Genomic DNA, 25,236 nt, shown 5'->3' on the forward strand with positions numbered 1-25,236 from the left:
GCCTCTGCCTTTTGCCTGAGGAAGGTTTTAAAGCTTGATAGAAGAGGCCAGAGGCAAGAGCCTGAGAAACTGATGCTGCTTTTGGAGAGTTTTTAATCTGCTCACCACTTTGAGATTCCCAGAGAAGAGAAAAATGAGGCTGAGTTGGGCTGCAAGCCAAGCTAGCCTGGGATCCCTCCAAGAGTAGCCAATTAAATGGATGCTGAAGGATAGAATTTGGGGTAAGGTGGTGTGGTACTTCCTGCTGTACCTTGTGGTTTCATTTCTTAGCTCTTAATTTTCCATCCACGTATTTTCATTATCACTTTTTAAACCAGTCTAAAATCCTCACAACATCCTTTAACTGTCACTCTCATGATTAGTTGTGTGAATAAAGCACATCTTTTTGTTTGCTTTTAACCTGCTACCTATTACTTTGACACCTATATTTTTTTGGCTCAAGAAAATGAATAATAAATAAGGAAATAATGAGTACTTTTTCTCTGGTCGCTGTTACGCCACTCATGGGTTGTCTCTGTCATATCCCCTTGGGTCATGTTTCCTCTAGCTTGAAGAGCTGTTATCTCCTTAATCCTTCTGATACAGAAGCTCTTCTGTATGTCTGATCATCCTTTTTGCTTGTTTGCATGCTTCTAGGTCCAAGAGTAGTCAGTCTTTCTAGTTTTGTGTCTGCTAGAAGAAATTTCTTAGTGTTGGTATAGAGCAGAATTAGATATAATATTAAAGGACTGATTGTAAAAAATACTTAGCAATTCCTCTGAGATCTGTTGTCTCTGTGGGGACAGCTGTTTCACACTTCATCACTGTGTATAATTATTAATCCATTTGTTGCTTTAAGTCTTTCATGAAGGTATGACCAAATGGCCACCAAAGATCCTTCCAGCCAGAGTTACTCTCTGATTTTGTATCCTATTGTTCATGAAATCTTCCTTCAGTCCTTTGCAAGTAGTGTTCTTATTAAAGAAATGCTTTTGCATCTTCTACAAGACTTAATCCACTCTTACTCCCATTTTAATTATACTTATTAATTTTTGGAACAAGGGAGGGCCAAACACGGATTCCTTTGGTTGACCCTTTTGTACATCCCCTTCTATTTGAAAAAAATACTGTTGTTCCAACCTTTTATTTCCTGTCCTTTTGTTGTTTGTTTATTGGGGGCAGGGGGAAACTTTTCCTCTTATATCATGTAAGCTGGAAGACAGCCTTGTTGTGAGTCCTGTTAAAATTATTTTGCTAATCCACATTAGTATACAATCTTGCTTCTTCATTGTTTGCTTTAAAGAGCTCTAAACAATGTCCCTGACTTGTTCTTAGAAAGTATTTGTAGTCTTTATACTGTTTATCCATATACTTTTAAATTCTGTTTCTGTAGGCTATACCAGTCTGCCTTGTACAGCTGTCTGATATTTGTGTTGAGATGTCTACTTATTACAACTTCACATATAACTACCTATTTCTATGGTACTGAGTTGTTTTAAGAAATATCTTGCAGATCATAATTAACAGCTCAGCGATGTAATGTTTGAATTTTTGGTACTTAGTATTTTCAAGTAGTGACATTATAAAACCTGATCCGGTGGATTTTTCAGTAGAATTAATTTATTCAGTTGTCACCCTTCGCTGTGGTTTATCCAGGAGCAAAGGTAAAGTACTTTTCTGAGGCATTAAGTGAAAGAAGTTGGAGTTCAGCCCTCTTTGCTGTTCTTGCTGACCTGCAAATAAATAGAAGACATGTTCAGTCTTGCACTTCTCATAACTTGTGTTTCTTAAGCTTTAGTGTGCAACAGGGAATTAAAAAGTAACTTCATTATCTGATACCTTGAGAAGGTGCCTCAGTCCGTTAACCTTAGAGGTTATTCTTTAACCAGCCTGTTTGGAATAGGGAATGTGGGAGAGGGGAGAGCGTGAGGCACTATCTTTTATTTCAGACAATAAAGCATGATGTTTACTCTTCTTGGCCTTTTTCCTTAATTGGATTTGACAGCAACAAATAGCATGAAATATGATACCACAAAAGCTGCATGTATGGATCACAGCTTTCCTTCCAGAGCAACGTCACACTCCTGGCAGTAGCAGTCTTCTTGTGACTGGCAGGGATCATTTTAGTACACTGGAATTCACTTAATGCTGGTATATCTTCTACAACGTTTAAAAAAAAAAAAAAATCTTCTTTACAGAAGACCATACAGGTTGCCTTATAATTTTCACCTTCCCCTTGTTTGCTTTATCATGGGAACAAGAAAGGCTGAATAGGAAAAGAGTATGAGGCTTAATGATGGGGACTTAAAGCTCTGACTGCTCCTGTGCATTGTGTGCTGGTTTTGTTATTTGTTTCTTGTGGTATTGATTTAAACCCTGAAATTGTATGTTGCTCTGCACAAGGCTTAGGCACCTGAGAAACACTGAATGATCAACCAGGCTCAAAGAGCTGATGCTGGGATTTAAGTGTCTAAGGTGTGTTCTTTGTCAGGGCAGTATTGCGGGAGAAAGTCTGGGTGTTCTGCTGGTGTCAGTTTGATCTCTGGATGATTCTTTGATGTAACTACAGGCTGTTGCCACAAGGTGTGGTGCTTTTTCCCACTAAGGTGTTCCCTTACTGCCTTTCTTTTGAATCTATGGATCACCTGGTCACAGGCTAAGTAACTTCAGTGAGATAATGGCAAACTGGTCACAGGAGGCAGCGGTGGCAGCCGCAGTGAGGAGATAAGTGAGATAAGTCATCCAGACTTAAATGGGATATCAACTCATATACTTTATTGCTTTCAGGTGTGGTTTCTGTCTTAACAAATCTCACACTTTGCTGGAGTATATAATCCACATTCAGACTGGAAACAGAAAGTAGAAGGAGAATCTTCACTATTGTGCAGATGAATATATGAGAGTTTCCTTGACAGGGAGGGAAAGAAGCAAAAATATGTAAGATGGAGAATGATTATTATGGCAGCATTGACATCTTGACGGGGGCTAAACTTGATTCCCATCTTTATTGCATATGATAATTTACCAATAGTGTCTTGATTTTGCAACAGCGGTCAAGAGATGGATCATTTTATTGTATGTTTTCATTTTTGCCTTTAAAGGAAGACCCTTTTACGGCTTATTATTTATTCATCATGTAAGCAGTCTTCAAGTTAAGGACTTACTTATATGTAGAGATAGAAAATTAATCTACTTAAATTTGTAAACTATTTTGAAAATTTTTACTAAAAATTGAAAATACTTTCCTTTGATAAAAAGGGAGTATGCAGAAACAGTATATCAGAATAGTATATAATTTTTCATATGCTAGTTGTGCTAGAAAAGAAAGGCTAACATAAATGAAGACAGTAAAAAACTTATGTAAGATATATATTTTTACACTCACTGGATATTTACATTGTAGTCTCAATGCCTTTGGGTATATCAGCTGATTGAGGCTAGGGATACTACAAATTCATGGGAAAGCTGGAGGTATCACAAAATATGATGTATTTTTTATTTTCTGGAATTTATTTTCATAGATTGCCAATACTTCACATATGCAAAATGTGCAACATAAAAACAATATATAAATAGTATATACTATTTAGGGATAAACAATTTTAACTGCATTGTGGTGTTAACAGTGAAATACGTATTCATCCTTTTTGACTATTATAGCACAAATACTTTGTAATGAAAACAAGTTCTGTTCTCTTTCCTTGAAGAAAATAATTTATTTGCTGCAGTCTATAGAGACCAGAAATAAGTAGGCATATTTTTTGGGAACAGGTTTGTTTTAGCCAAAACAACAATGTCTTTTCATTGCTTTAATATAATGTCGTAATTCTTGGCAACATTTATCTACTGATGCTTGCATGCAAAGATCTGTAAGGCCTGAAATTTTTTTGCATGTGTGCTAAGAACTATCAGTTAAGAAGTAAAAGAGGTTTCTGCTGTAGTCAGGGTAGGTGCCACAAAGAAGAAAAATTGCTTGAAGAGTAAGATCATAAGAGTGTTTAACTTGAAAAGCTGAAGGATTATGTTAGCATTATGAAGAGGGTGCGTGCAGGCGAAATGATTTGTCATGTGCTGGGACCTGACTGCTTTGCCAGGCCTCAGCCACTTCCCTTTCGCACTATGTAATAATTTAAAATGCTTCTCATGCCAGAGAATTTCATTCTTGTAAGTAACAGAAATGGAAACTGAGGCCTTTTGTCTTAGAGGCAGATGCTATTAGTCAATACTGAACACCAAAGAAATTGCATGAAATATAATTGAATTTTTATTTTTGCAATTCTTGATGAATAAAATGTCAGCACATTTTCAGCAACCTGTGTTTTTAAATTTGATACCTGTGAAAGATTCTAGGTGGCATAGGTATGTATTTGCATGGCTTATATGTTGCTTTTAAACTTACTCCATCTGTGAGTTCTCTACACTAGAAAAAATGTCTAGGTCCTTTACAAGATTCATGACATTTTGCAGTATTAAATTCCATTTCCAAAGTGGAATTTCCTGTTTCCAAGCCTTTTTTCTCTTACTGCTTGCTGCAGAATTATCCCTGGGCATGAGGAAGTTAGTATTTAAAGTACAGCTCAAAATAATTACTTCTGTGGAATAATGGACTTCTGTATTGCAAGATTCGTCCCATTTTTTCAGAGGCTTTTGCTGCACATAATCTACTGTCTGGACATACCTTCATAGCTCATCTGTAGTATCTGCCCAGTGCAAGTTGTTGGCTCCTCAGGGCAGGTACATGTTTGAACAAATATGTGAATTAGAATGCCATGCCTGTCTATGGCATCACATTAAAAGATGTGATAATTAACACTGGTTAATCTTCATACCATGGGCTTTTATAAAAAGCAGCACCACATGTACCACACTTTTTAATTCATATGCCAAAACTCCATTTTGCTTAATATAAAAAAAAAAAAAGCTTCTTACATTTGAGGCAACGTGATTTTTAAAGTTTATATCCCTAATTCTCCTCTTGGACTACATTGAAATGATGAAATTTCATTATTTTTTCAAAAAAAATGAAAACTGTGTTTTTGAACCTGATTATTCCTTGTTTATTCCCATGAAACATTTAGCACTCAGCCATTTCTAATGCTTGTTCGAAGTGCTGAGACTTTTCAATCCAGGCAATTCCAAAATTCCTTACTCTTATAAGGATAGCTGTCTGTGTCACTCCAAGTAAGGAGTACTTGCCTTAATAAACATTTGAAGTTAAAACTCTACAAGAGCTTATCCTTAACACTTGTTTGGAGGAAAACCTGCTGTGAAAGGCAAACTTTGTCTGTCAGTGAAAGAAAAATAGTTTTCACTCTTAATTAATCACAAAAGGTATGTGGCAATGACGATTAGGAGGTCAGTGACTTTGTTAGCTCTCTGATTTCTTTCAGTGTAGTCATGGAGAGAGTCCTCCTCTTTTGAGAAATTACCCGAGTTTGAGTATAAAAACTAAGACATGATTTTGGAATTGCGCAAGAAATTTCTGTGATTTTAGACATACTTTCTTGCATTTGCAATCTGCAGTTATCAATCTAGGGCATGTTCAGGTTTTCTGAATTAATGTGGATCTACAAAGACAAATGTATGTATTATAGGGGAGGACTGAGTGTTTGAAAGATGCCTAAGATGCTTGTGGAAAAGTTTGTTGTGCAAATGGGATTCGGTTGGCATTTGTAGTTTCTTTCAGCAGTGTACTTGACTAATTTTTGTATTTCTTTTCTGTTGCAGCATTTTGTCACCTGACTTCCCAAAATCTTTGCATTTTCTTTTCCTTCTGTTTTGAGACACAAAAATTAATTTAAACCTCAGGAGTGAATCTGTGAGAGTTATGAGCAGAACCACCAGTTAAGGTCATGAGAGACGAATGGTCATGGGTTGTTTAAATAAGAATAGGGTCATTCCTTTCCCAAAAGGCAGCCCTTGTGACTTTCTCTTCTGAAGTTTAAAAACATGGCTCTTCAGAAGCATTTTTGTAGTGCCAGTTTTTTTTTCTGGCACAGAGGTGAGTTTCCAGGCTCCTTAAAATTTGAGTGTCACAAGGTGCCAAATGCCCCTGCTTAAGGGTGAAGTAAGAAAATGCCTTCTGTTGGAGTTAATTTTTTAAATAAAAAAAAAAAAATTCTGAAACTTAGTTTGGATTTTGGATTTTCTTTGCTAAATTTCTTATTTCTGGTCAAAATAGGTGCTTTATTTATAGGAGCACTAAGCTGACCTTGCCTTGGAAGACCTGAAAACTTAAAGCTCCTAACTGAGAGGGGACTGTTCACCTCAGTGAATGTCCATGTTCCCATGCTGTTAATTTTATTAATGCTGCTCACATTGTCACTAATCATAGTTATCATCAAAAAATCTTTGCTGACAAAAGCATTTGGGTGAAGTCGCATACTGATGTTCAGAGCAGGGGAAGATGCCCATTTGTCTGCACATTGGTCTTTAAGCAGCAAAACTGCTGTAATATAAAAACAAATGTGTAGAAATATATTAGAACTCATACAGTTTCAAAAATGCAACCTTGTAAATTGAATTACATTGCTAGACTTGTTTGTTTTCCTTGTAATGAACTCCTGCTATGATCTGCAATGTAGTTCCAAGTTTTGTCTGGATATTAACTGGAAAATGGAGATACAGTCACGTATCTGGGGGCTTTTTGCTAATGATCAGATTTACAAAACCCGGGGAAGCACAAGGACTTCCTGAGCTGTGGGGTTTTGCTGTTTCTCATAACAAGTTGTTGATCAGACTGTTAGCAGACAGATTTTTTCCTCCCACACATCTTCATTTTGGTTGATGGTTGACCATTTTTGCAGAGGTCTCTGCCAAGAATACAGTTTATATATGCAGCATTAAGGAGAAACAGTAGAAAAATTGAATCTTTGAAAAACTATAGATTTGACAGTAAAAGACTGAGGGAACCCCAAATCCTGTTCCAGTAAGGTTTTTGAGAAGGAAATGGTTGTTGGAAGAGAGGACAGTGACAGAAAGCAGGGCTAGGACTGTGGAAAAAAAAGATTTTTTTTTCCCCTAGTTGTATACGTTCTGGAGGATGACAGTCTTTAAGTTCCCCATTTTGATGGAAGAGAAATATGATTGTTTATCAGATGTGTTTTGGAGTGCATTACATATTTGTCATCGGAATTTTGAGACAGTGAAGATTATTTTGTACCTCCCTGCATCCTTTCCCCCATATTGCCCCACTGCTTGTGAGCTCTCTGTTTGTGGAGGAAAGGACTGCTTTACTTCTCTAAGAAAAAAATGTAACAGTTACGGCTCACGGTAGCTGATAAACGTTTTAATAATCAGCCTTGTGTAGTTCTTTGACTTCAAAGTTGAGTCAAGTGGCAAACTCCAGAGTTGTGGTTAATCATACGACAGATAGTGAGACTGAATTGAACAGTACTCAAAGGCAAAGCAGTTAAAGAGAAGACAAGTGGAATATTCCTGAGTCTCAGGCACTGTCAGTGTTTCAGCCATCTTACCTTTAAACCAAAAGGGAGAAGGTGTAGTTAGGAAGCAGCTAACAGCTCTTTACTGTGAGGGTAGGGAGGCACTGGTACAGGTTGCTTAGAGAAGCTGTGGATGCCCCATCCCTGGAAGTGTTCAAGGCTGGGTTGGATGGGGCTTTGAGCAACGTGGTACAATGAAAAGTGCCTCTGTACGTGGCAGGAACGTTGAAATGAGATAATCATTAAAGCTCCTTCCAACTCAGCCCATTCTATGATTTTATGAATGTAAGGCTTAAAAGCAATACCTAAAATTAGAACTTCTAATTAGAATGACATACAAAAATAATGACTTGAGAGTAATTATTTAAATCATTGACACTCTGAAGGGTGCACTTAATAGACTGTGCTGGCATCTTCCACTTAAGTGAGTTCTGTAATTTGTGTTATAAGTACTTGGCCTAAAAGTTAAAAACCCCACCGCAACCTAGTCTCTTTTGAGGTGTTAAAAGAACGCCTCAGAAACTGAATGTAAGTGGGTTTTTTTAAGTGATTAGTAGTGTTGCTTTTCTCATGTTTTCTCACCAGCTGAGAAAACCTTCTAGACAAGTTTTGCCTTGGCAGTAACTGTACAAAGCCATTGACTTCCACTGGTTTTGGAGATAGATGACACTGATGAGGAATTGGGAAGCTGCTTTCCTGATAAATGCAAGAGAGAAGAGCCAAGTTTGCTGTTAATTTTGCAACAAAAGGATTGTGAACAGGGATTTTGAACAATTAAGGTAGCAGAGCTGATTGGAAGACCGTACAGAGACTGCCAACAGATTTTGTTTTCCTATAGCCCATGCTCAGATTAGAGCTTTTCTTTAACTAGCTTTTAATATTAGTGTTGGACCTAGATGATGGTGCCAAAAAACGTGTCAAAGCTGGTGATTTTGTGTCATGGATGCTCAGATTGTGGGTATAACAGTTCCACCTGTTCTTCATGCTGCTGTCCTTATCAACCCATCTGCTTTGCTCTTTTTGTCCTAACTCCTTGTTACTTTATTATTTGCAGTTGTGCTTCTTGATCTGAAACCTTCACAGTCTAATTTTACTTACCATGGTGTAAATACTAATTTTTTATTTCAATATGAGTTTCCCTTTGCCTGTGTCTCTAGTTTCTGCTGTTAAAATTATCCATGACAGTGTGGGCCACTGTTCAGACATTTAATCCCATGAGACACTGCCGTGAGTTATGTAGCCCTCAGTTCCTGGTTGGAGGGTGAAGATGTATGGAGGTGTACCTGCTCAGAGATTTTGCATGGAATATTCCTCCCGGTCTTTGCTGTGGAAGGCTTATCAATCACTAAATTTCAGCTTGTTTCTCAGTAGAACTGCATTCCCTATTTTTGTAGCTGCAAAGATATAAACCAGAAAGGGTTAAAGTAAGTGCAGAGGTTCCAAATAGACACCCAAAATGCTCTTTTGGTGAAAGAAAGGACAATTAGTGAGCCTTTATGTCATTTCCTATACAAAAGGCAATGTTATTTTCTTGAGATTATGGAAACATCAGGATTTGGCCTTGTCAGATAGTCTAAAATTCTGTTTCAGATTCAAAGCCTCATGAAGTCAGGAGGCTTTATTCCATTGCATTACTGGGTTTTATTTTTTTGATCAGGTTATAAATATTTGGTGACTATGCTATATTTTTCCTAGAGAAAAAGAAAGGGATCTTATTAACTAGGAAGGGATGTTTAATCCAGACAAAGTTGTTTCACATCTTTGTGCTAACAGTATAAAGTATATCCACAAATTTGCCTTTGAACCCTGCTCTCCTATATGCTGTGTTGTTGTTTCGTGTGTTAGAATGATCCCTGCCCAAAACGTAAACCACGTTTTGTGTTGCTTGGAAAGAACAGATGCTGGAATCAATTTTGACAGATAGAGGTCATAATAGGGCATGCATTATGCATGTTGTTAGCAAAAAATAACATTTTTGAATCTCTGCATGAAACTCTGAGGGTCATTCAGTGTTGTTTAGAAATGCAGAGCTCATGTAAAGAATACAAGTATATAAGGAATACATTTTTTGTTTGTTTCATATACAATGGGTATTCTAACTTATTATGTACTATGCTAATTCTAAATTGTAACCTCCTTCCTTGACTCATAATTATGAGATGAAATACTCAAATGAATGGTATGGTTTATGAAAGGTTTTATTTTTCTGTAATGTAACTTAATTGGCACTTTACAAATCTTGACTCTATCATGCTTTCTGTTTTTCTAATGAGATACAATTTAGATCATCAATTTATGTTAGCTCTGTGACCCAGGCCCAGGCTGTGAAGACTTTTCTAGGAATCTGGTGTTTTTTCCTTGTCTTCAAGTGAAGTAAATTTTAGCTATTTATTGGTGTCATAACTGGGTAAGTTTGGTTTTTTGATTTCAGTGTTGGAAATAACCAGGCTCTTTTGTGTCTTTAAATTAGAAAGTTTCCTGATAAAAAACTTTGTCATTTGGAAATCTGATTCAATGGAAGCCAGTGGGATTTTTAACATTAATGATAATGCATGCATGAAACCCTGACCTTGTCCTTTGTGTTGGAATTTTACCTTCTTTTTGACATGTTAACGAGTAACATTGTGTGCCAGATGTGTTTCTGCAAGTTTTCTGCATATTGTCAAATGCTATCAGTACTGCAGCTATGTACATTGCAATGGCAGTGTCTCTAAATGCTTAACATATTTCACATTTCAGTTGTTAATGCATAGAGATTCTACACTGTTTCTGTCACAAATAATCCATAATTGTACTCTAAAGCATTTCATGTTTCTGTAACATACCACTGTTTCTTGTCTGCATTATTGAATTACAGAAAGTCCTCAGGATTCTTAATGAATATATTTGTTAGGAATCCATGTGCCAATTGAAAATGAAATGTCAAGATAGGAAAGGAAAGTGTTCTAGATCTTGCCTGTCTGAACTTCTGGAAAGCAGCTGGTATGCTGCCTCAGAGGAATTGGTCTCTTATGAGAGGAAGCTAAAAGAACTTGGCTTGTTTAGCCTAGCAAAATGAAGGTTAACAGGGGTATGATTGCTCTCTTTAACTGTAGTATGAAAATAAATGCAGACAAGGAAAAGAACTATGCAGGCTGCTGTTTCTAGATGGATGTAAGCTGGCCATGAACTAATTTACTCTGAAAAGTAGAAGATGCTTGTTGTGGTTTAACCCCAGCCAGGAACAAAACACTAAGGTGAGAAAACTCGTGGGTTGAGATAGACAGTTTAACAGCTAAAGCAAAAGCTGCACACACAAGTAGAGCAAAAAATGGAATTCATTCACCAGTTTCCTGGGCCAGTCAGGTGTTCAGCTATCCCAAGGAAAGCAAGACTCCATTGTTTATAATGGTGACTAGGGGAGACAAGTGCCATCACTCCAAACTCCTTCCTCCTCCTTCACCCCACTTTATGTCCTGAGCATGATGTCATTTGGAATGGCTTATCCCTTTGTCAGTTGGGGCTAGCTGTCCCAGCCATGCCCCTCCAGCTTCTTGTGCACCCCCAGCCTCTTGGCAGGGTGGTACAAGAAGCAGAAAAGGCCTTGACATTGTGCAAGCAAACCCTATTTTCAGCACAAATTCAAACCATAGGTAGCCTCATACTTCCTTCTGTGAAGAAAACTACCCCAGCCAAAGCCAGCACAATTCCAAATGCTTAGAAAATAGAATTCTAAAATGAACAGTAGGAGCAAACAGATTTGTTTTAGGATAAGCTTGCTAAAAAACTCAGAAATAGTTCCAGATGGTTGGTGCGTTAACGATGGATAGGTCTTGATCCATCACACCCCAGTGTCCTTTGTATCTGTTAGGAGGTGAAGGGTGACCAGTTTCTGTCCAATTAAATGTACACCAGCTCAATGTTAATCTGCTAAACTCTTTCTGAGCGACTATAATCAAATCTGTAACTGCATGGTGAAAATGGAAGTTGAGCATTCTGTTTGGAACTTTTTGACTCTTTACCTCAATATATTAACTGTTCTGTACCCCATTTATTTTTTCCATACTAAATGGTGATACAGGGGAAGTTCTACGAGAAGAACATTTACCCGTGAAAATTTAGCTATTCCAAATAATATGTACTTGTTTTTGATTGATTGATTCAAAGATTTCATTTAGTCTTTTGTTCCTGGAAAAACTGTTTAAAAAAAAAAGTTTAAAACCATATGACAGGGATAGGTCCTTTTGATATTTTCATAGAACTAGTAAAACATATTAGTTGTGCATTCACTACTTTTATATCTTTGATACAGGCTGTGTATGCATCAGTGGTATTATTGATACTGAAATGAATATGGCCCTCAGTGACTCAGACACTCCCGTTGTTAGAGAGTGAATTTACCTTCAGTTGTTTTACTTTGAGGTATAAAGTACATTTCAGAATCTGAGTCAAATCTAACGTGTGCTAAAATAATTAGCACCAAAATATCATTTTCCTTGTTTATGCATGCATTTTTGATCCATGGCCTTGAAGCTGGCGCACAGTATCATTCCTTAAACATCTGAGTGAAAGTAGTACAGAACAGCCTTGCAGTGTCATTGGTTACTGTATATTGTTCTAATATACTGGAATCCTAGCCATGTATCTCTGTTATTCCCGGTGCTGGTTTATGTGAGTCTGGTGATAGTGCACATACATTGTGCTAGGCAGTGTGTATTTGTAGCAATGACAACGCTGAGCACAAAAGAACTCTATTAAGTAGGCCAAAGACAATAATTGGATAGAATAGGTAGTAAAATAGGATTTGTTGGTCACCATAGTAGAGACCAGCTGTAGCAAGCAAATCAGCAGTTTCTGTAGGCATTACAACAAACAAGTTTTAAGAAGGGATCTGAAGCAAGATAATAAACTCCATTAAGGCCGTAACCCAAAAGCCTATTTAAATGATAGGATTATTTCTAGTGATGTCAAGAGGTAGGTGTTAGATCAAATCTTCCAATATTGTATCAAGGTAACTTTGTAATCAAAATTACTGTAGGATTTTGCAGAATCAAGCATACTGAATTATACACAAGTATTCTAGACATGATGTGTTTTAACAGGATTAATCCTGTGTTACCTTTTGAACAATTCTGCTAGTTGACACAGCACAATTTTTCCTTTTTTCCATAGTTCTCTTGACCCGGTTTTCAGAGATGCCAATAATCATAATTACCAGTGGAATAGAAATAAAAAGTGCTCTTATTCATGTTTATGACTACTAATTTAAGCACTATAGTATCTTAAAAAACCACCAGGATTTTCATTGAGAAGTACATGATTATTTCTTGAGCATATTCTGATGAGATCAATCCAAGGGTGGGGTTTTAAGTAAATTATATCTGCACACTAAAAATGTGATAAACTGAATCACCCAATACAAGGTTTTATAATGTGAATAATTTTTTGTGCATTTGACTTCCAAGTATGTCTCTAAGATGAGTACATGCTTACAGTTTGTTCATCACATATGCCGAACTAGAATTCGTATTCTGATGGGGGGTTTCCTTGCATTAGGACAAAGTTGTCAGCTTTCACTAGACACTTGTATGCAGCATTATTTCTATTTGCTGTGCAGTGCATGGAGCATTTGTTGATGCTGAATCAGTATTTGAAAGCAGGAAAGCCTTCAAGGTGAGAAGCAAAGTAATGTCTAGTATTTGCCTGAGTGGAATAATGGCTTACTAATAATTAGGTGCTCATTTTAAGTATGCCAGATAACTTGCAGAAACAGTACAAGTTAAGGTGTCATTTGTGTTGAGTAATGTAACAGCTGGTATTACTTTGCTTAATGTTTCATCAGCACTTCGGATTAGCACTCATTCTTTAATACAGAGAGTAGTAATTATTGAAGGTGATCTTTCATGTTTCATACAATTTAGAGAAGATAATGGATATTTGTGTTTATTGCCACCTAAATTACAGTAGTAATCTTGCAACAGAAATAAGTCTTTTGTTGGCCTGCTGATCCTTTGTTGTTAGAATGAAGTTAATCATGACCATCCAGCAAGAAACATGTTAAATATGGCAGCCCAGCGACCTTGACTTTGTAGCCTTTCACTCCTACCAATACTTATTAATACACATTCTTACAAAACTCTTAACCAAATTTTTTCTGGTTAAGATTTTAAATTTATATGCTCACTTAATGATAATGATTTTGAAAATCCCATGTTTAGTTAAACCCAGGAAAATTATTATATAATTTTTTTTTAAAGATAGAGGGAGAGTAATTAAAAATAGATCTGTTGTGATGAAATGCTTTCCTTGGCAGTAAGTAGAGTGCAAAAATCCTTTTCTAAAAGCCTCTAAATCTTTAATATATTGGTTATGGAGTGGGTGGTGCTTCACTTGATTTCAGGTATTCTTATAATATCAGAGCATACTCTTGGAGTGCAATACACTAGCTGTCCATAATGCTTAAAATGTTGGGGTTTTTTTAAAGAATGCCATTAAAGTTTTAAGAACATGGTGTTACAGTATCCACAGTTTTATCTTCTGACTGAAATCCCTGGCCCCCCTATTTGATACATGTCTGTGAAGGGCTCTTGAACTGTAGTTGTAAACAGTGCTTTAGTTCTTTGTGCAAGCAGATGGACTAATCTTTGGGAAAAAAAATACTTTGTGTCTCAGGAAGTGGGTTTGTCCCTTAAAAAAAATCCCCAACAGAGCTTAGGTGTGTAGATGCAGTCAGTATTGATGTGGGAGGACTAGTGTGCATCTAGAGTTCTTGTCTTGAAAATGAAGCCTTCAGTTGATCCAGGCTTTGCTACATGTACCCAGAAGTACTGTCATAACCCAAAAATTAAAAAAAAAAAGGTATTGTAAGGAACCTGAAAGAATTGTGATCCTGACTCTCGTGGCCGTGTTCATGCCAGCCGTAGGTTTTCAGTTATACTGTTCTAAAGCAGGTGAGATTATCCATATTGGTGTCTTTAATACTAATTCATTGCAGTCTTTGCCTTGAACTATAAAGATAGCCTTAATATTTGAACCCTATGCAGAGCCAGGGATGCATATGTGTACAGGGAAGAGTCTCCATAGGCATGAAATCAACTTTACCCCAAGAAGAGAGGAGGATAGAGATATTTTTCAAAAGTAATTATTTTCTATTTGGTTGTGCCTGGTATAGTACTGAGTACTAGTGCCTTAGTCATGTACCTACTAAGACAGAGTGTTTCTTTGCTTGATTGCTCTTGTGGTTTTCAGGTTCTATAGATTGTCATTAAGTAAAAATAGATTCTGGCTTATGGGTTTTTTCTGTTTGTTTGTGTTTTTAATTTTTTTTAGTGTTTGTTTTTTTCAGGTTTACCAAAAATGCAAGTAATTCGGAACTACAATGGAATACCACAGCCAGCAGCACAGGATGGCCCACCATTGCATATCCAGATTGGGGACACTATTGAACTCATTAGAGGAGATGCACATAGCTTATTTTGGCAGGTACTATATCATTTAGCAAATGGCTATATTCTGTTTGTCCAGATATCAACTACTTATTGATATATTGCACTTGTAATGTTTTTATTTTTGAAGAACAACCAAATTCTGTGGTTTATCCAAATAAATGTCTAGTACAACTGTTTTTGCTTTTAAATTGCCAGTAGTTGCTATATGGGGTAAAGCTTCATTCTGGCAGCCTTAAAGTCCCAGTGAATAAATCTGCAAGAACAGGACGTTGGTGGCAATCCTAGTGAAATTACAAGAGTTAAGGAGAGTGTTTGATGCAAAAAGCAAAGTTTTGTGAATTTTCAGTCTCTGGTTTTGTAACACAGCAGAAGTAAGAGCTATGTTGACAAAACCCAGTTAGTGAATATTAGATTTATAGGGGAGAGAAGTAGTTCTGCAAAACAGAACCACACCTAAACTATGTGATGCTGGCTTAAGTCAGTTAAGGATAACGGTTTTTTTTTATATACATGGGAAAAGTATATTCTATTGATGGCAAAGATATGCTGTCACATGATTCACATCACTACTTTCATTACTAAAATTTCTTCTTAATTGAGAACTATAAACTTTGAAAATGCTGACTTGCATTCACTGTAACAACAAATGCATTGAAGTGTGTGTCTCATTTTTCTTGATTGCTTTATTAATTGTTTGTATTGTTGGATACATGGAAATAGAGCTAAATAGAACTTCTGGTAGATTAACAGAATGACAACTGGAAAATATCTGTCTTCTTGAATTGTTGTTCCTGTGTTTGTCTTCATGATTTTCTTTTTTTCTTTAAAGCTATAGTAAGCTAATGAATATAATATAAAAACTGCCTGGTCTTTTTCATAAGTTAGGTCATACATTTTCTTGTTTGTTTTGCCTTTTGTTTTTCTGGCTACAGTTAGGATTGAATCTTCTCCAAACTTTTCACCACTGGATCAGTGAACTCTTCCTATGTCACTGCATCATCTTGAACATTTAATTGGGGGGCGTAATAAACAATAGAATTCGTTTATCTATTGGAAAAATATGTAAATAGGTGTAACCCAACCATCTCACCCTGTCCCAAAAAACCCTTCAAACCCAAAAAACAAACCAACTCCCCTCCAAAACCCCCCAGCCTGTTACTTAGCAGACCATGGGTATTTTGCATTGCTAAAAATAAATATTTTCAAATGTTAGTTGACAGAGCTTGTCCTGTGTAGTTTTGTATGTGAGACTTGGTTCTGCAAGGTCTAGAGTTCTGGAGAAGCATTTGAACCTGCTCTTGACTTAGGACTGGCTAGAAGGTAATCATCTGACTAATATAATTAGTACAAACCAAAATTATTGTCACCATGTGGGAGTGATTCTATTCCATGTTCATACGCATCTGTCAACTCAATCTACTGGAAATTGTCTTAGAGGTTATTTGTGATTATCATGCTAAAGAATTTAGCTAGAATCTCATTGTGTTTAACTAGCAGAAACCAGATAGTGTGTGAGGCTTTTCCCTAGAAGCCTTAGTAATAGATTTGATTCCTAATGGAAATTGTCATCTCCATTAGCATCATTTAGGATTTTTTTCTTTTCTCTCTTGTCACAGACTGCTTAATACAGATTTTTCTGAGTCTTTTAATGACATCTGCATTTCAAAATGTATATTAAGAAAAAGCCTGCAAAATGCAATTTATATTAAAATCTGTAATTACTCAGGAGGCCTTTTAGAATAATTTACAGTTGACTCACAAGACTAATATTACAGTGGACTTTTAAGTTGACCATTGCTCAGTTTAGAAATTCAAGTGATTGTAATAGATAAGTATGTATGGTTTAGGTAAATTTTTTTCATTCTTTATGGCACATCAAATAAACAACACAAGTTACTAAGCAGTGCTTGAGCTGTAGCTGAAGTACAGTCAAACATGTTTTGATAGACATTAATATGCTTTGTTCAGTGGTTGACTGTGGTACCACTTGCTATTCAGGTATGATTAGTATTGAAAGTATTATCACTTAGATGGCAGACTGTCAGCTCTGCTTAAACATTAAGTCTATACTTGAGAGGGATTCACCTTTCAGGAGTAAACAGACTATATGGATACAAAGGGTGACCTGTATTCAAGCAGATGGTGTGAAAGGAGGCAAGGAAGCTTTGCTGAACACAGGTTCAAATCTGTAAGATTGTCACTTCCTTGCACATAATTCTTTTTAAAATATCATTGGTATAAAACACATTTAGCTTAAATACTGCCTACCTGCATTTCCTTCTCCTCTACCTCCTCTTCAATCCTCTGTATTTTTGGTAAAGATGGCAGCTACTGTCTGTGATAAATTGCATAAGGATCTCCCATGGAAAATGATGCACTCATTTATTGTACTTAGGAAAGCACCAATCAAAGAATGCTTTTATTTTTTTCACAAACATTTGTTACTTTTTTACATTCAGCTCCACTCTGTTGAATTTTCTGAGATCTGTTTTCTGTGGTGGTATTATGGTAGAATTACACATTTAATGTTACAGAAACAAAATGAACTAAAACCCTGAAGAAATTTCATGTGTGTTTATGAAGATTTTTCCCTTTTTAATTTTTTTTATGTTGCAGGTATGCCATCAAAAATAAAAAAGAAATATATTTTGCAAGATTTTAATGCTTGTAAAGTACTTACGCTTAATCTTATTGCCAAATGCTAGAGTATGTTATGTTAACAGTCATTACATATATATTACATTTAATGAAGGTTAAGCTTTTATGTGCTTTTAAAAAAATCAGTAAAATTAAAACATTTGTTTGCCAAAATACACATTTTGATGCCTTCATTTAATGAATCTGTGTTCAGAAATTTTCACTATGTGCTCTGTTCTACTCTGAAACGTATGGTCACTGCCAAATAGTACTGGGAATAAAAAGATGTTTTTAAGGTGTTCTTCAGGAGAGCTTGGTTGCTGTTGAACTGTGTGTGAGCTGCTGATGCATGGATCTGTGATGATCAGGTCACTTTCGGTGCTTAGAAGCCTGGAGTAAATTGGTGGTCCTGCCACTTCAGGGAGGCAGCAGTTGTGTTGCAGAAAAGGCTCAGTTTAGGCCCTGCTGGATGCAGTTCTGCCCTGGTCTCCCAGTTGTGTGGTGGTATCTGCAGTATTGTCAGTATATCATGGAGAGTAATCTTTAATTCTGTTAGTATTCTCCTGCCCAATCAATATCCATTGATTTGCATCACTTATGGAAATGCTTAACTTAGTGTCTGAATTGGCTGTTGGATCACTAGCTCTGAATTCAAACTGGAGTTTGATCTCTTGGGTGCTGCAGCCACCGCTGCATGGTGGTGTAGTCGTTCTGGGGATCTGCAGTGTTCCAGGTGAGAGCTTTCTGTAGAATGCCAGTTGAGGAGGAAGTAACTTGAAAGGAGATACTAACATTAATGAAGATATCACACTGGCAGACATTGACAGAACTGGGAATCACATCCCAGTCTCTGAGCTCCCTTCTTGCCTCTCATCTCTCAGAGCTTTCAGATCTATCAGTTATAATTATTACTTAATTATATTAAAACCCCAACAAGACAACAACAAAACCCACAGAACTGTTGAGCAACACTTTATTGGAACAGCATTTTCTTTTAAAGATTCTTGGATATACTTATTGTCCTAAATGCCTGTGCATGTGTTACTATTTAATGTTAATCCAAATTATGTCTCAAAAATTTTTTTAGGGGAGAAACCTTACAACAGGAGAGCTTGGATTCTTCCCAAGTGATGCAGTAAAACCTAGCCCATGTGTAAGTACAATTGTTTAGTTCTGTTTGTCACCTTACAGGAAAACTACCTAGTTCATTAGTTCATCATGATTAATCTTACCTTACAAAAATAATATTGTTTCTAGTGCCTTTGTGCTTTCATGGTAGGTTCAGTATTGCTTAAAGTAGAGTGTTCTAATACTTCTGGTTATGGGATGTAAGTAGGACATGTCAAGAAAGCTAGTTTGATAAGCAGGTGTAACTTATGGAAGTATTAACAAATTGATCTGTCTGAAGAGTTTCCAGAGTGTAGATCAAATACATTTTATGTGAAAGTGCACTTTCTTCCTTCCCCAGCAGGAAGGTGAGAATGCTGTGGCTCTAATCTATTCCTCAGTCACTTTGGGTTAGAGAGAGGGATTACAGCCTAAGTAGTGAATTTAAAAATTGTAAAACTAATATAAAACTTTGAATTCTGAGTGCTTGGTAAATTTTCTTCTTTCTTTAGGTTCTTACCTCTCCTTATTGCACACAAGAATCTTCTCAATCTAGAAAAGTTCAGGAAAGTAATAAGAAAAATAGTTTTATAATACATACTCAGGAGTTTAATGTATAGATGTGATGATGCATTTATATACTATACACTTGTTTCTTCTCTGCCCTCTGTAACACTGTGCATCAGATTACTGGCATCCTTTGTTAAAGGTTAATTGATAAAAACCCATAAACCCAATAATGAATCCTATTCCTTACTTTGCTTTAAGGCAGTTTTCACTTACTTTAACCTGATTTGCAACAGTTTGACTTACTAATAGAATTACTTTAGTTACAGCAATCAAAGTATGCCACTTAAATGGCTTTTTTAAGTAGGTGGAATCAGCTCTTAGTAGCTGCATTTTGATGTGCCTTTGGGGCTTATATTGTGCCTTAGTTTCCAGAACAAGTATACACGTGATCCTAAAGAGTGTAAGTACAGTAGAATACCATAAGACATCTTTACCCTATATTTCCAGAATTTTTGTTTGAAGTGGAATGCACAGAATATTTGTAGGTACAAGTTGTGTTAGATTGGGTGAGAGAGCAAATCTGAAATAAAGATGAAATTGTTGTGTGAATTTAGCTTTCATCTCTCCACCCTTCGCTTATTGTTAAATTTGTGAAGCTCCCACCCCTTGCTTATTGTTCAAGTGGTGGATTTCCCATTCCATGGTGTGATTATCAGTGACCCCATCAGCCATTGTGTAGTGTCATTGCCAGCAACTGTAGCAGCACTTTTAGGAATCACTAATACACTTTAAAAGCACAGGCAGTGAAATATCTGAAGTTAGGAAGAATGCTGCTGGGGCATTGTAAAGGTCTTTTTCTAATGGTAAAGCTTTCTGCTAAATTTAAAATACACTATTTAGAGGAGTATTGAAAAATAACACAGTTTTACAGAAGGAATAAATACTATTCATGAAATGTTACCAACTGGTGTCATGATCAGAACAAAAAGATAAATGGATGCTTCACCACTTTTAACTTGGAAGGATGAAATATAAACATTTTATTATGATAAACGATGCAGTTAAAGATACTGAAACATCAATCGGGTTTTAAACATGCTATAACTTTTACTGTTATTATTAAGTCTAACAGTCTTTACAACCATCTGATGTAAAAATGCCCAGAAACAGCATAAAATCCATATATCAGAAGACTTTAGGAATGAATATTGAATGAAAAACTGCTGTGCTCCAGAATATCTATATTCCAGGCTTTTCACAGATGTACCTATAAACAATTTTTTCCCTTTAAAATAAGTAGGATATGTCAGCAGACATTTTATGCACTGTATGAATAATATCTGTTTCTTCCTATCTTTCCTCCATTTTTCTAATTTCTTTAGAGGCATTGGATACAGAGCATACAAGTCAAGAGCTTCTGGAATAACATTTGATTTTACTCTCTTTCATGATAATGAACAACAATTGTTACATAAATATTTGTCCATTCAAAATTTGCAAATGTGACTACTCATATATCATTTAACTACTCCGGAGGATGGGCTTAAACCATCTTTGAATTTTTATATCCTTTCTAATTCCAAGTATTAGCACTACTTGACAAATTTGGAATATTTAAGAATATCTTGCAATATGTAAAAACTTGGTAATTTTTGAAATTGTGGCCTTGAAATGTGTCATTTGGTTGATCCACTTAAACATTTCTCTTGGGAATTATTTGTCAGCATATTCATAATCTGTTAACTTTTTCCCAAGTGTCCCCATCAGAAGCAGAGCTGCCTGAGTAATGACACCATCAGTATGTGTAGGGATGAGAAAAGCCAGTACTGCTGCCAGGGGTGAATACCTGGCTCTCTTAGGTCCCCTGCCCTCTTGAGGGGTTCACACGCTGCCAGCACTACAGATGCTGCTGTGAAAAGAGCCCTTTGCCTACACTGTTTGGGAATAATTTCCTTTTTTTCTCTGAAGAACTGGACTAAATGCCTGTTTAATACCTGGGTAGATTTACTGCCGCACAAGCCTAACACGTGAGCCTGGTTTTTTCACAGAGAACTTTATTGTGTTCCACACTGAAGTTTATTTCAAGGTCAAGTCTAGAAACTTGGTAGAGATCTTGGTTGATACCCGAGGTCAAGCTAGTGGAAGTTGTAATTGATTGCAATTTCAATCAATTTAAGTTTATAAGCCTTTATAATAATGTTTTCCTGACTTGATTTGTTTTTGGAAGTCTCTGTTGAAGACATTTCATATATCATAAATAAAAAATTGGGAGAAGAATGTTACTGTAATTTCTTCCCTATTACAGTCCAGAAAATAGAACATTCTTTGGTTTTACTTGAAGGAAAAAAAAAAACAAAGCACATTTGCTTACCTAAGAATATGTGACCTTAAGTTATAAGTGTGTGAGATGTATGTTAAGCTTTCACCAAAATCCATTTTTCAGCACTGTGCATTTTCACATGTTGTTTTAGGAGAGTAGGGTAATCCTGAGTTATCATACACTAATGGGAGATGATCAAGATGAAATGCTGATTTTCATAGGAATTGCTGTGCATCTTGTGCATGAATAAACATTATCTATGCATATGTTTATGTACATATAGCATCCATTTTGCAAGCTGATTGCAGTTTGCTTAATTTTTAAAAGTTTATTTCTGAATCAAATGACATGCTTACCAAGATACAGTACAACAGTTACCCAAGTCAAATACAAAGGAATGAATGATGTCATAGGATACAAGCTGTGGAATATCCTCAGGTCTCTCAGAAGATTATAGACCATATTTCCCAGTAGACAGTCTAAGGCCACACAATCCTGAATACATGAAATGAATTTTATACATTACTGTAAATTGGTTGCATATTTTAATGGTACTTTCCTACAATGCAGAGCATTGAGCTATTTTGTGTATGAAATTCGAATACAGGCACTGTCAGAAAGGCTTTCAACAGTTCTGTGAACTAAAAATAGCCAAGACAAACTGTCACAGAAGAAAAGAGCTTAAAATACTCTGTACTACTTTCAGAATGTGGAATATTTGTCCTTTATTATAACTTTCTTTAAAGAAAATAGGCTTGTAGACAAATTAGATATTGGATATTGACAGTTAAATCAATGCTATCTAATTTCTGGTTTTTAGAAAAAAAATCTTAATCCTCATTCTCTGTATCTTGTGGTATCCTAGGTTCCTAAACCAGTAGACTACTCTTCACAACTGTGGTAAGTCCCTGTCTTATCTTACAAGAATCTCTGAAAGAAGCAGTCAGAGAAAGCAACTGTGTTTACTACAATATAAATTATATTGGTTTAACCTTTCTAGGCCTCAGAAGAAGACATTGTGTAATGGTTGGGGAAAGCAGTACCATGCCTAAAAGCATTTCTGATATAATAAAGTACTTAATGATTTTGACATTTTGTTTACAAGTCTGTGGCTCTACAGCCTTAGTCCCAGAGGTCTGAAATAGAATAATAAGAGATGACTATAATATGAAGCATGGAAGTATATCTTACATGTTGAGTGAATAAAGGAAGGAATAATGTTAAATACATCTTGTATCATGAGCAATTCCTTAAAAAACCTCCACCAACATTGAAGCTGTAGAGATACAAGTGGCACCTGTGGTTATGGTTTAGGGGTGTTTATGGTGGTGCAAGGTTGATAGTTGGACTAGATGAATCTTGAAAGTCTCTTCCAACCTTGATGACTCTGTGAAAAGATGGTGTATCAAAACTGCAGCCACTGCTGCTCTGGGGTTTATGAAGTGTGTGGACTCTTTCCCACAACTCTGAGAAGACATGGTGATTCTGGGAGAGCAGAGTAAGGATCACTTGTGCTCTTTCGCTGGTTTTATGCTTTGTCATTTAGATATGAGTTCTGATTTCCTCTTAACTTGCCAAAGTGAAATCAGGATCACATCTAAACAAATACTGATTTTTCATAACGAGCCAAGTAGAATGTTTAGTATTTAAAAGTGGTATTTGGAATTAATTTCTAACATTTTCTCTATTTATCATTTTGTTCGAAGAAAGCATATTACTGCCATCAGTCTTTATCTTCTATGGATTTTTAATAAAGAACTATTTTTTTCCTTAAAGCTCCTTTCTAATTGGTAGTGATGTATTAGTGTGAAATTTTAGTAGTGGTCTGTGGTGGTGACTACCTTTAGACTACTTTGTAAAATGGTAAGATAAGCATAATTTCCCTGGAAGCTAAGTCACTTTCCCCAATTAACAATTTAACCTCTAGTTTGGCAAATACATGTCTGCTGACAGCCTCTCACGATGTCCTACACAAACCAGCAAGGCAGAGCAAGGGCACAAATCTGCTTATGCAGTCAGGCTGCAGAATCAGTGATTTATTTGTCTTAGCTTTCAACACTTAGCATCAGCTTTTTCAAATTTGGATGGTTTTGGCTGATTTATTTTTTTTTCCCTCTGGATGTTGGGTTTACCCATTGCACTTTAGCCTTTAGAGGTTATGCATAATTATGAAACCAATTAAAATACTGTCTTTGTGTGAGTACCAAATATTCATATAGGTCTTTTGTTGACCTGATGTACCTCTGATGGCTGATTCTCCATTTTGTTAAGAAAAATCTCCAGGGAGGTTCAAAGCTTCTGGACCACTCTTGTATTGTTTCACTTGCAACAAATGATGCAGATAAACCAGTTGGTTTTAGGAACTTTTCAAGCCAGTAGTCATTTAGCTAATGCTCAGGCTCGAGCACTTTCCTTAGCAGATATTGTATTCAACATGTATATAAATACTTTTCTAAGTAAGAATTCCACAACCCCCAGCAGTGGAATTTTTTCATGTTTTATTCTTCATTCAGAAATCTGGAAGTATTGCATGTTTAATAGACCTTTGGAGCTTTGAAAAAAAAATCATAGGCAATTTTAATTTTCCCTGTTACAGGTTTGCAGGAGCAATGGAACGATTGCAAGCAGAAAGTGAACTAATTAACAGAGTAAATAGCACTTACCTGGTGCGGCACAGGACCAAGGAATCAGGAGAATATGCAATTAGTATTAAGTAAGTGGAAGTGGAATAAGAACTTCTCAAGAAAGTTTGTTCTCATTTTTGTCTAGATAGCATTTGGAATAAATATGGAAAATAAACTGCTGTTTCCATTATATAATTATATGCAGCTTCTAAGAGAGTCAATATAGCAAAATTGAAGTTGCTGTCAAAAATACCCAGGATTTATAGAAGGAAAGAAGCAATGGTATTATAATGCTGATGTAGCAAAAGGGGCTACAAAAATAATGGTTTAATATGTTGGAGAAGAGTAAGCATTGTTTGCAGTGCAGTGTGATCTGTTTCATTGACTTTGGTGAGAACTCACTGAAGCCCTTTGCATCTCAGACAATTCAGTAAAATGTGAGTTTATACATTTTGTGGGTGCAAATTATTGTTTGCTTTCATGTTATTTATCAACATGAATATAAAAGCAAGAAGTACATGGGAATTCCCAATTAGAATGAGCAGTTAGCTGTGACTTTCTTCTGATTACAGATTACTTCTGTAGCTGTACTTTAATAAATATATTTGGTTGATTAGATGTCAACTTTGTTTTGGCACAGATATACATTTTGTCTTAAGAATTTATGTGTGTGGTGTTCTAGGGGTATGCCCTCAGGTAATTATTGATTGTGTCTGATTAAAAACACATTTATATTCATAAGTTATTCATTGCCCACAGGTACAATAACGAAGTGAAACACATCAAGATTTTAACAAGAGATGGCTTTTTCCACATTGCAGAAAATAGAAAATTTAAAAATTTAATGGTAAGCATTGATTAGCTTTTTAACAATGTGAGATTTTCTTTGTAGCTGTTTCTGTTAGAGAGAGCTACTTTGGTTCGGGAAATTCCAGAAGGCTATGAGAGTGAGAGATTGGAATTGTGTCCATACCTGCTAATAAGATAATTTTTTATATTTATGGTTTTAGCTCTAAGTGATAATTTTATGTGCTTAAAACTACATATTTATTGTTAGGACTGTACTGTGTCCCTTGTAGTGAAGTGGAAGAGAGGAGGAATTTGAATCCCATGTACCAGCCCACTGTGGAGTTAGACTGAATCTGAAAAGGAGAATTTGAGGTCTTTGAAAATCTTGATTTTTAGGAATC

The 25,236-nt window shown here is 36.1% G+C and overlaps 1 protein-coding gene across 1 annotated transcript in view; it reads left to right on the forward strand.

Annotated features, from left to right (window-relative positions):
- VAV3 (vav guanine nucleotide exchange factor 3) overlaps positions 1–25,236 on the forward strand; it is a gene marked incomplete at both ends in the record, with an annotated part of 150,443 nt that overhangs the window by 109,545 nt on the left and 15,662 nt on the right. The window contains 5 exons of the mRNA XM_082286879.1: positions 14,746–14,882; positions 18,573–18,638; positions 22,288–22,322; positions 24,019–24,135; positions 24,806–24,893. Coding sequence (XP_082143005.1) covers positions 14,746–14,882; positions 18,573–18,638; positions 22,288–22,322; positions 24,019–24,135; positions 24,806–24,893 — 443 coding nt within the window. The remainder of the gene's footprint in view (positions 1–14,745; positions 14,883–18,572; positions 18,639–22,287; positions 22,323–24,018; positions 24,136–24,805; positions 24,894–25,236) is intronic.

Source organism: Coloeus monedula (genome assembly GCF_965178545.1).
Source record: "Coloeus monedula genome assembly, chromosome: 9".
NCBI lineage: Eukaryota > Metazoa > Chordata > Aves > Passeriformes > Corvidae > Coloeus > Coloeus monedula.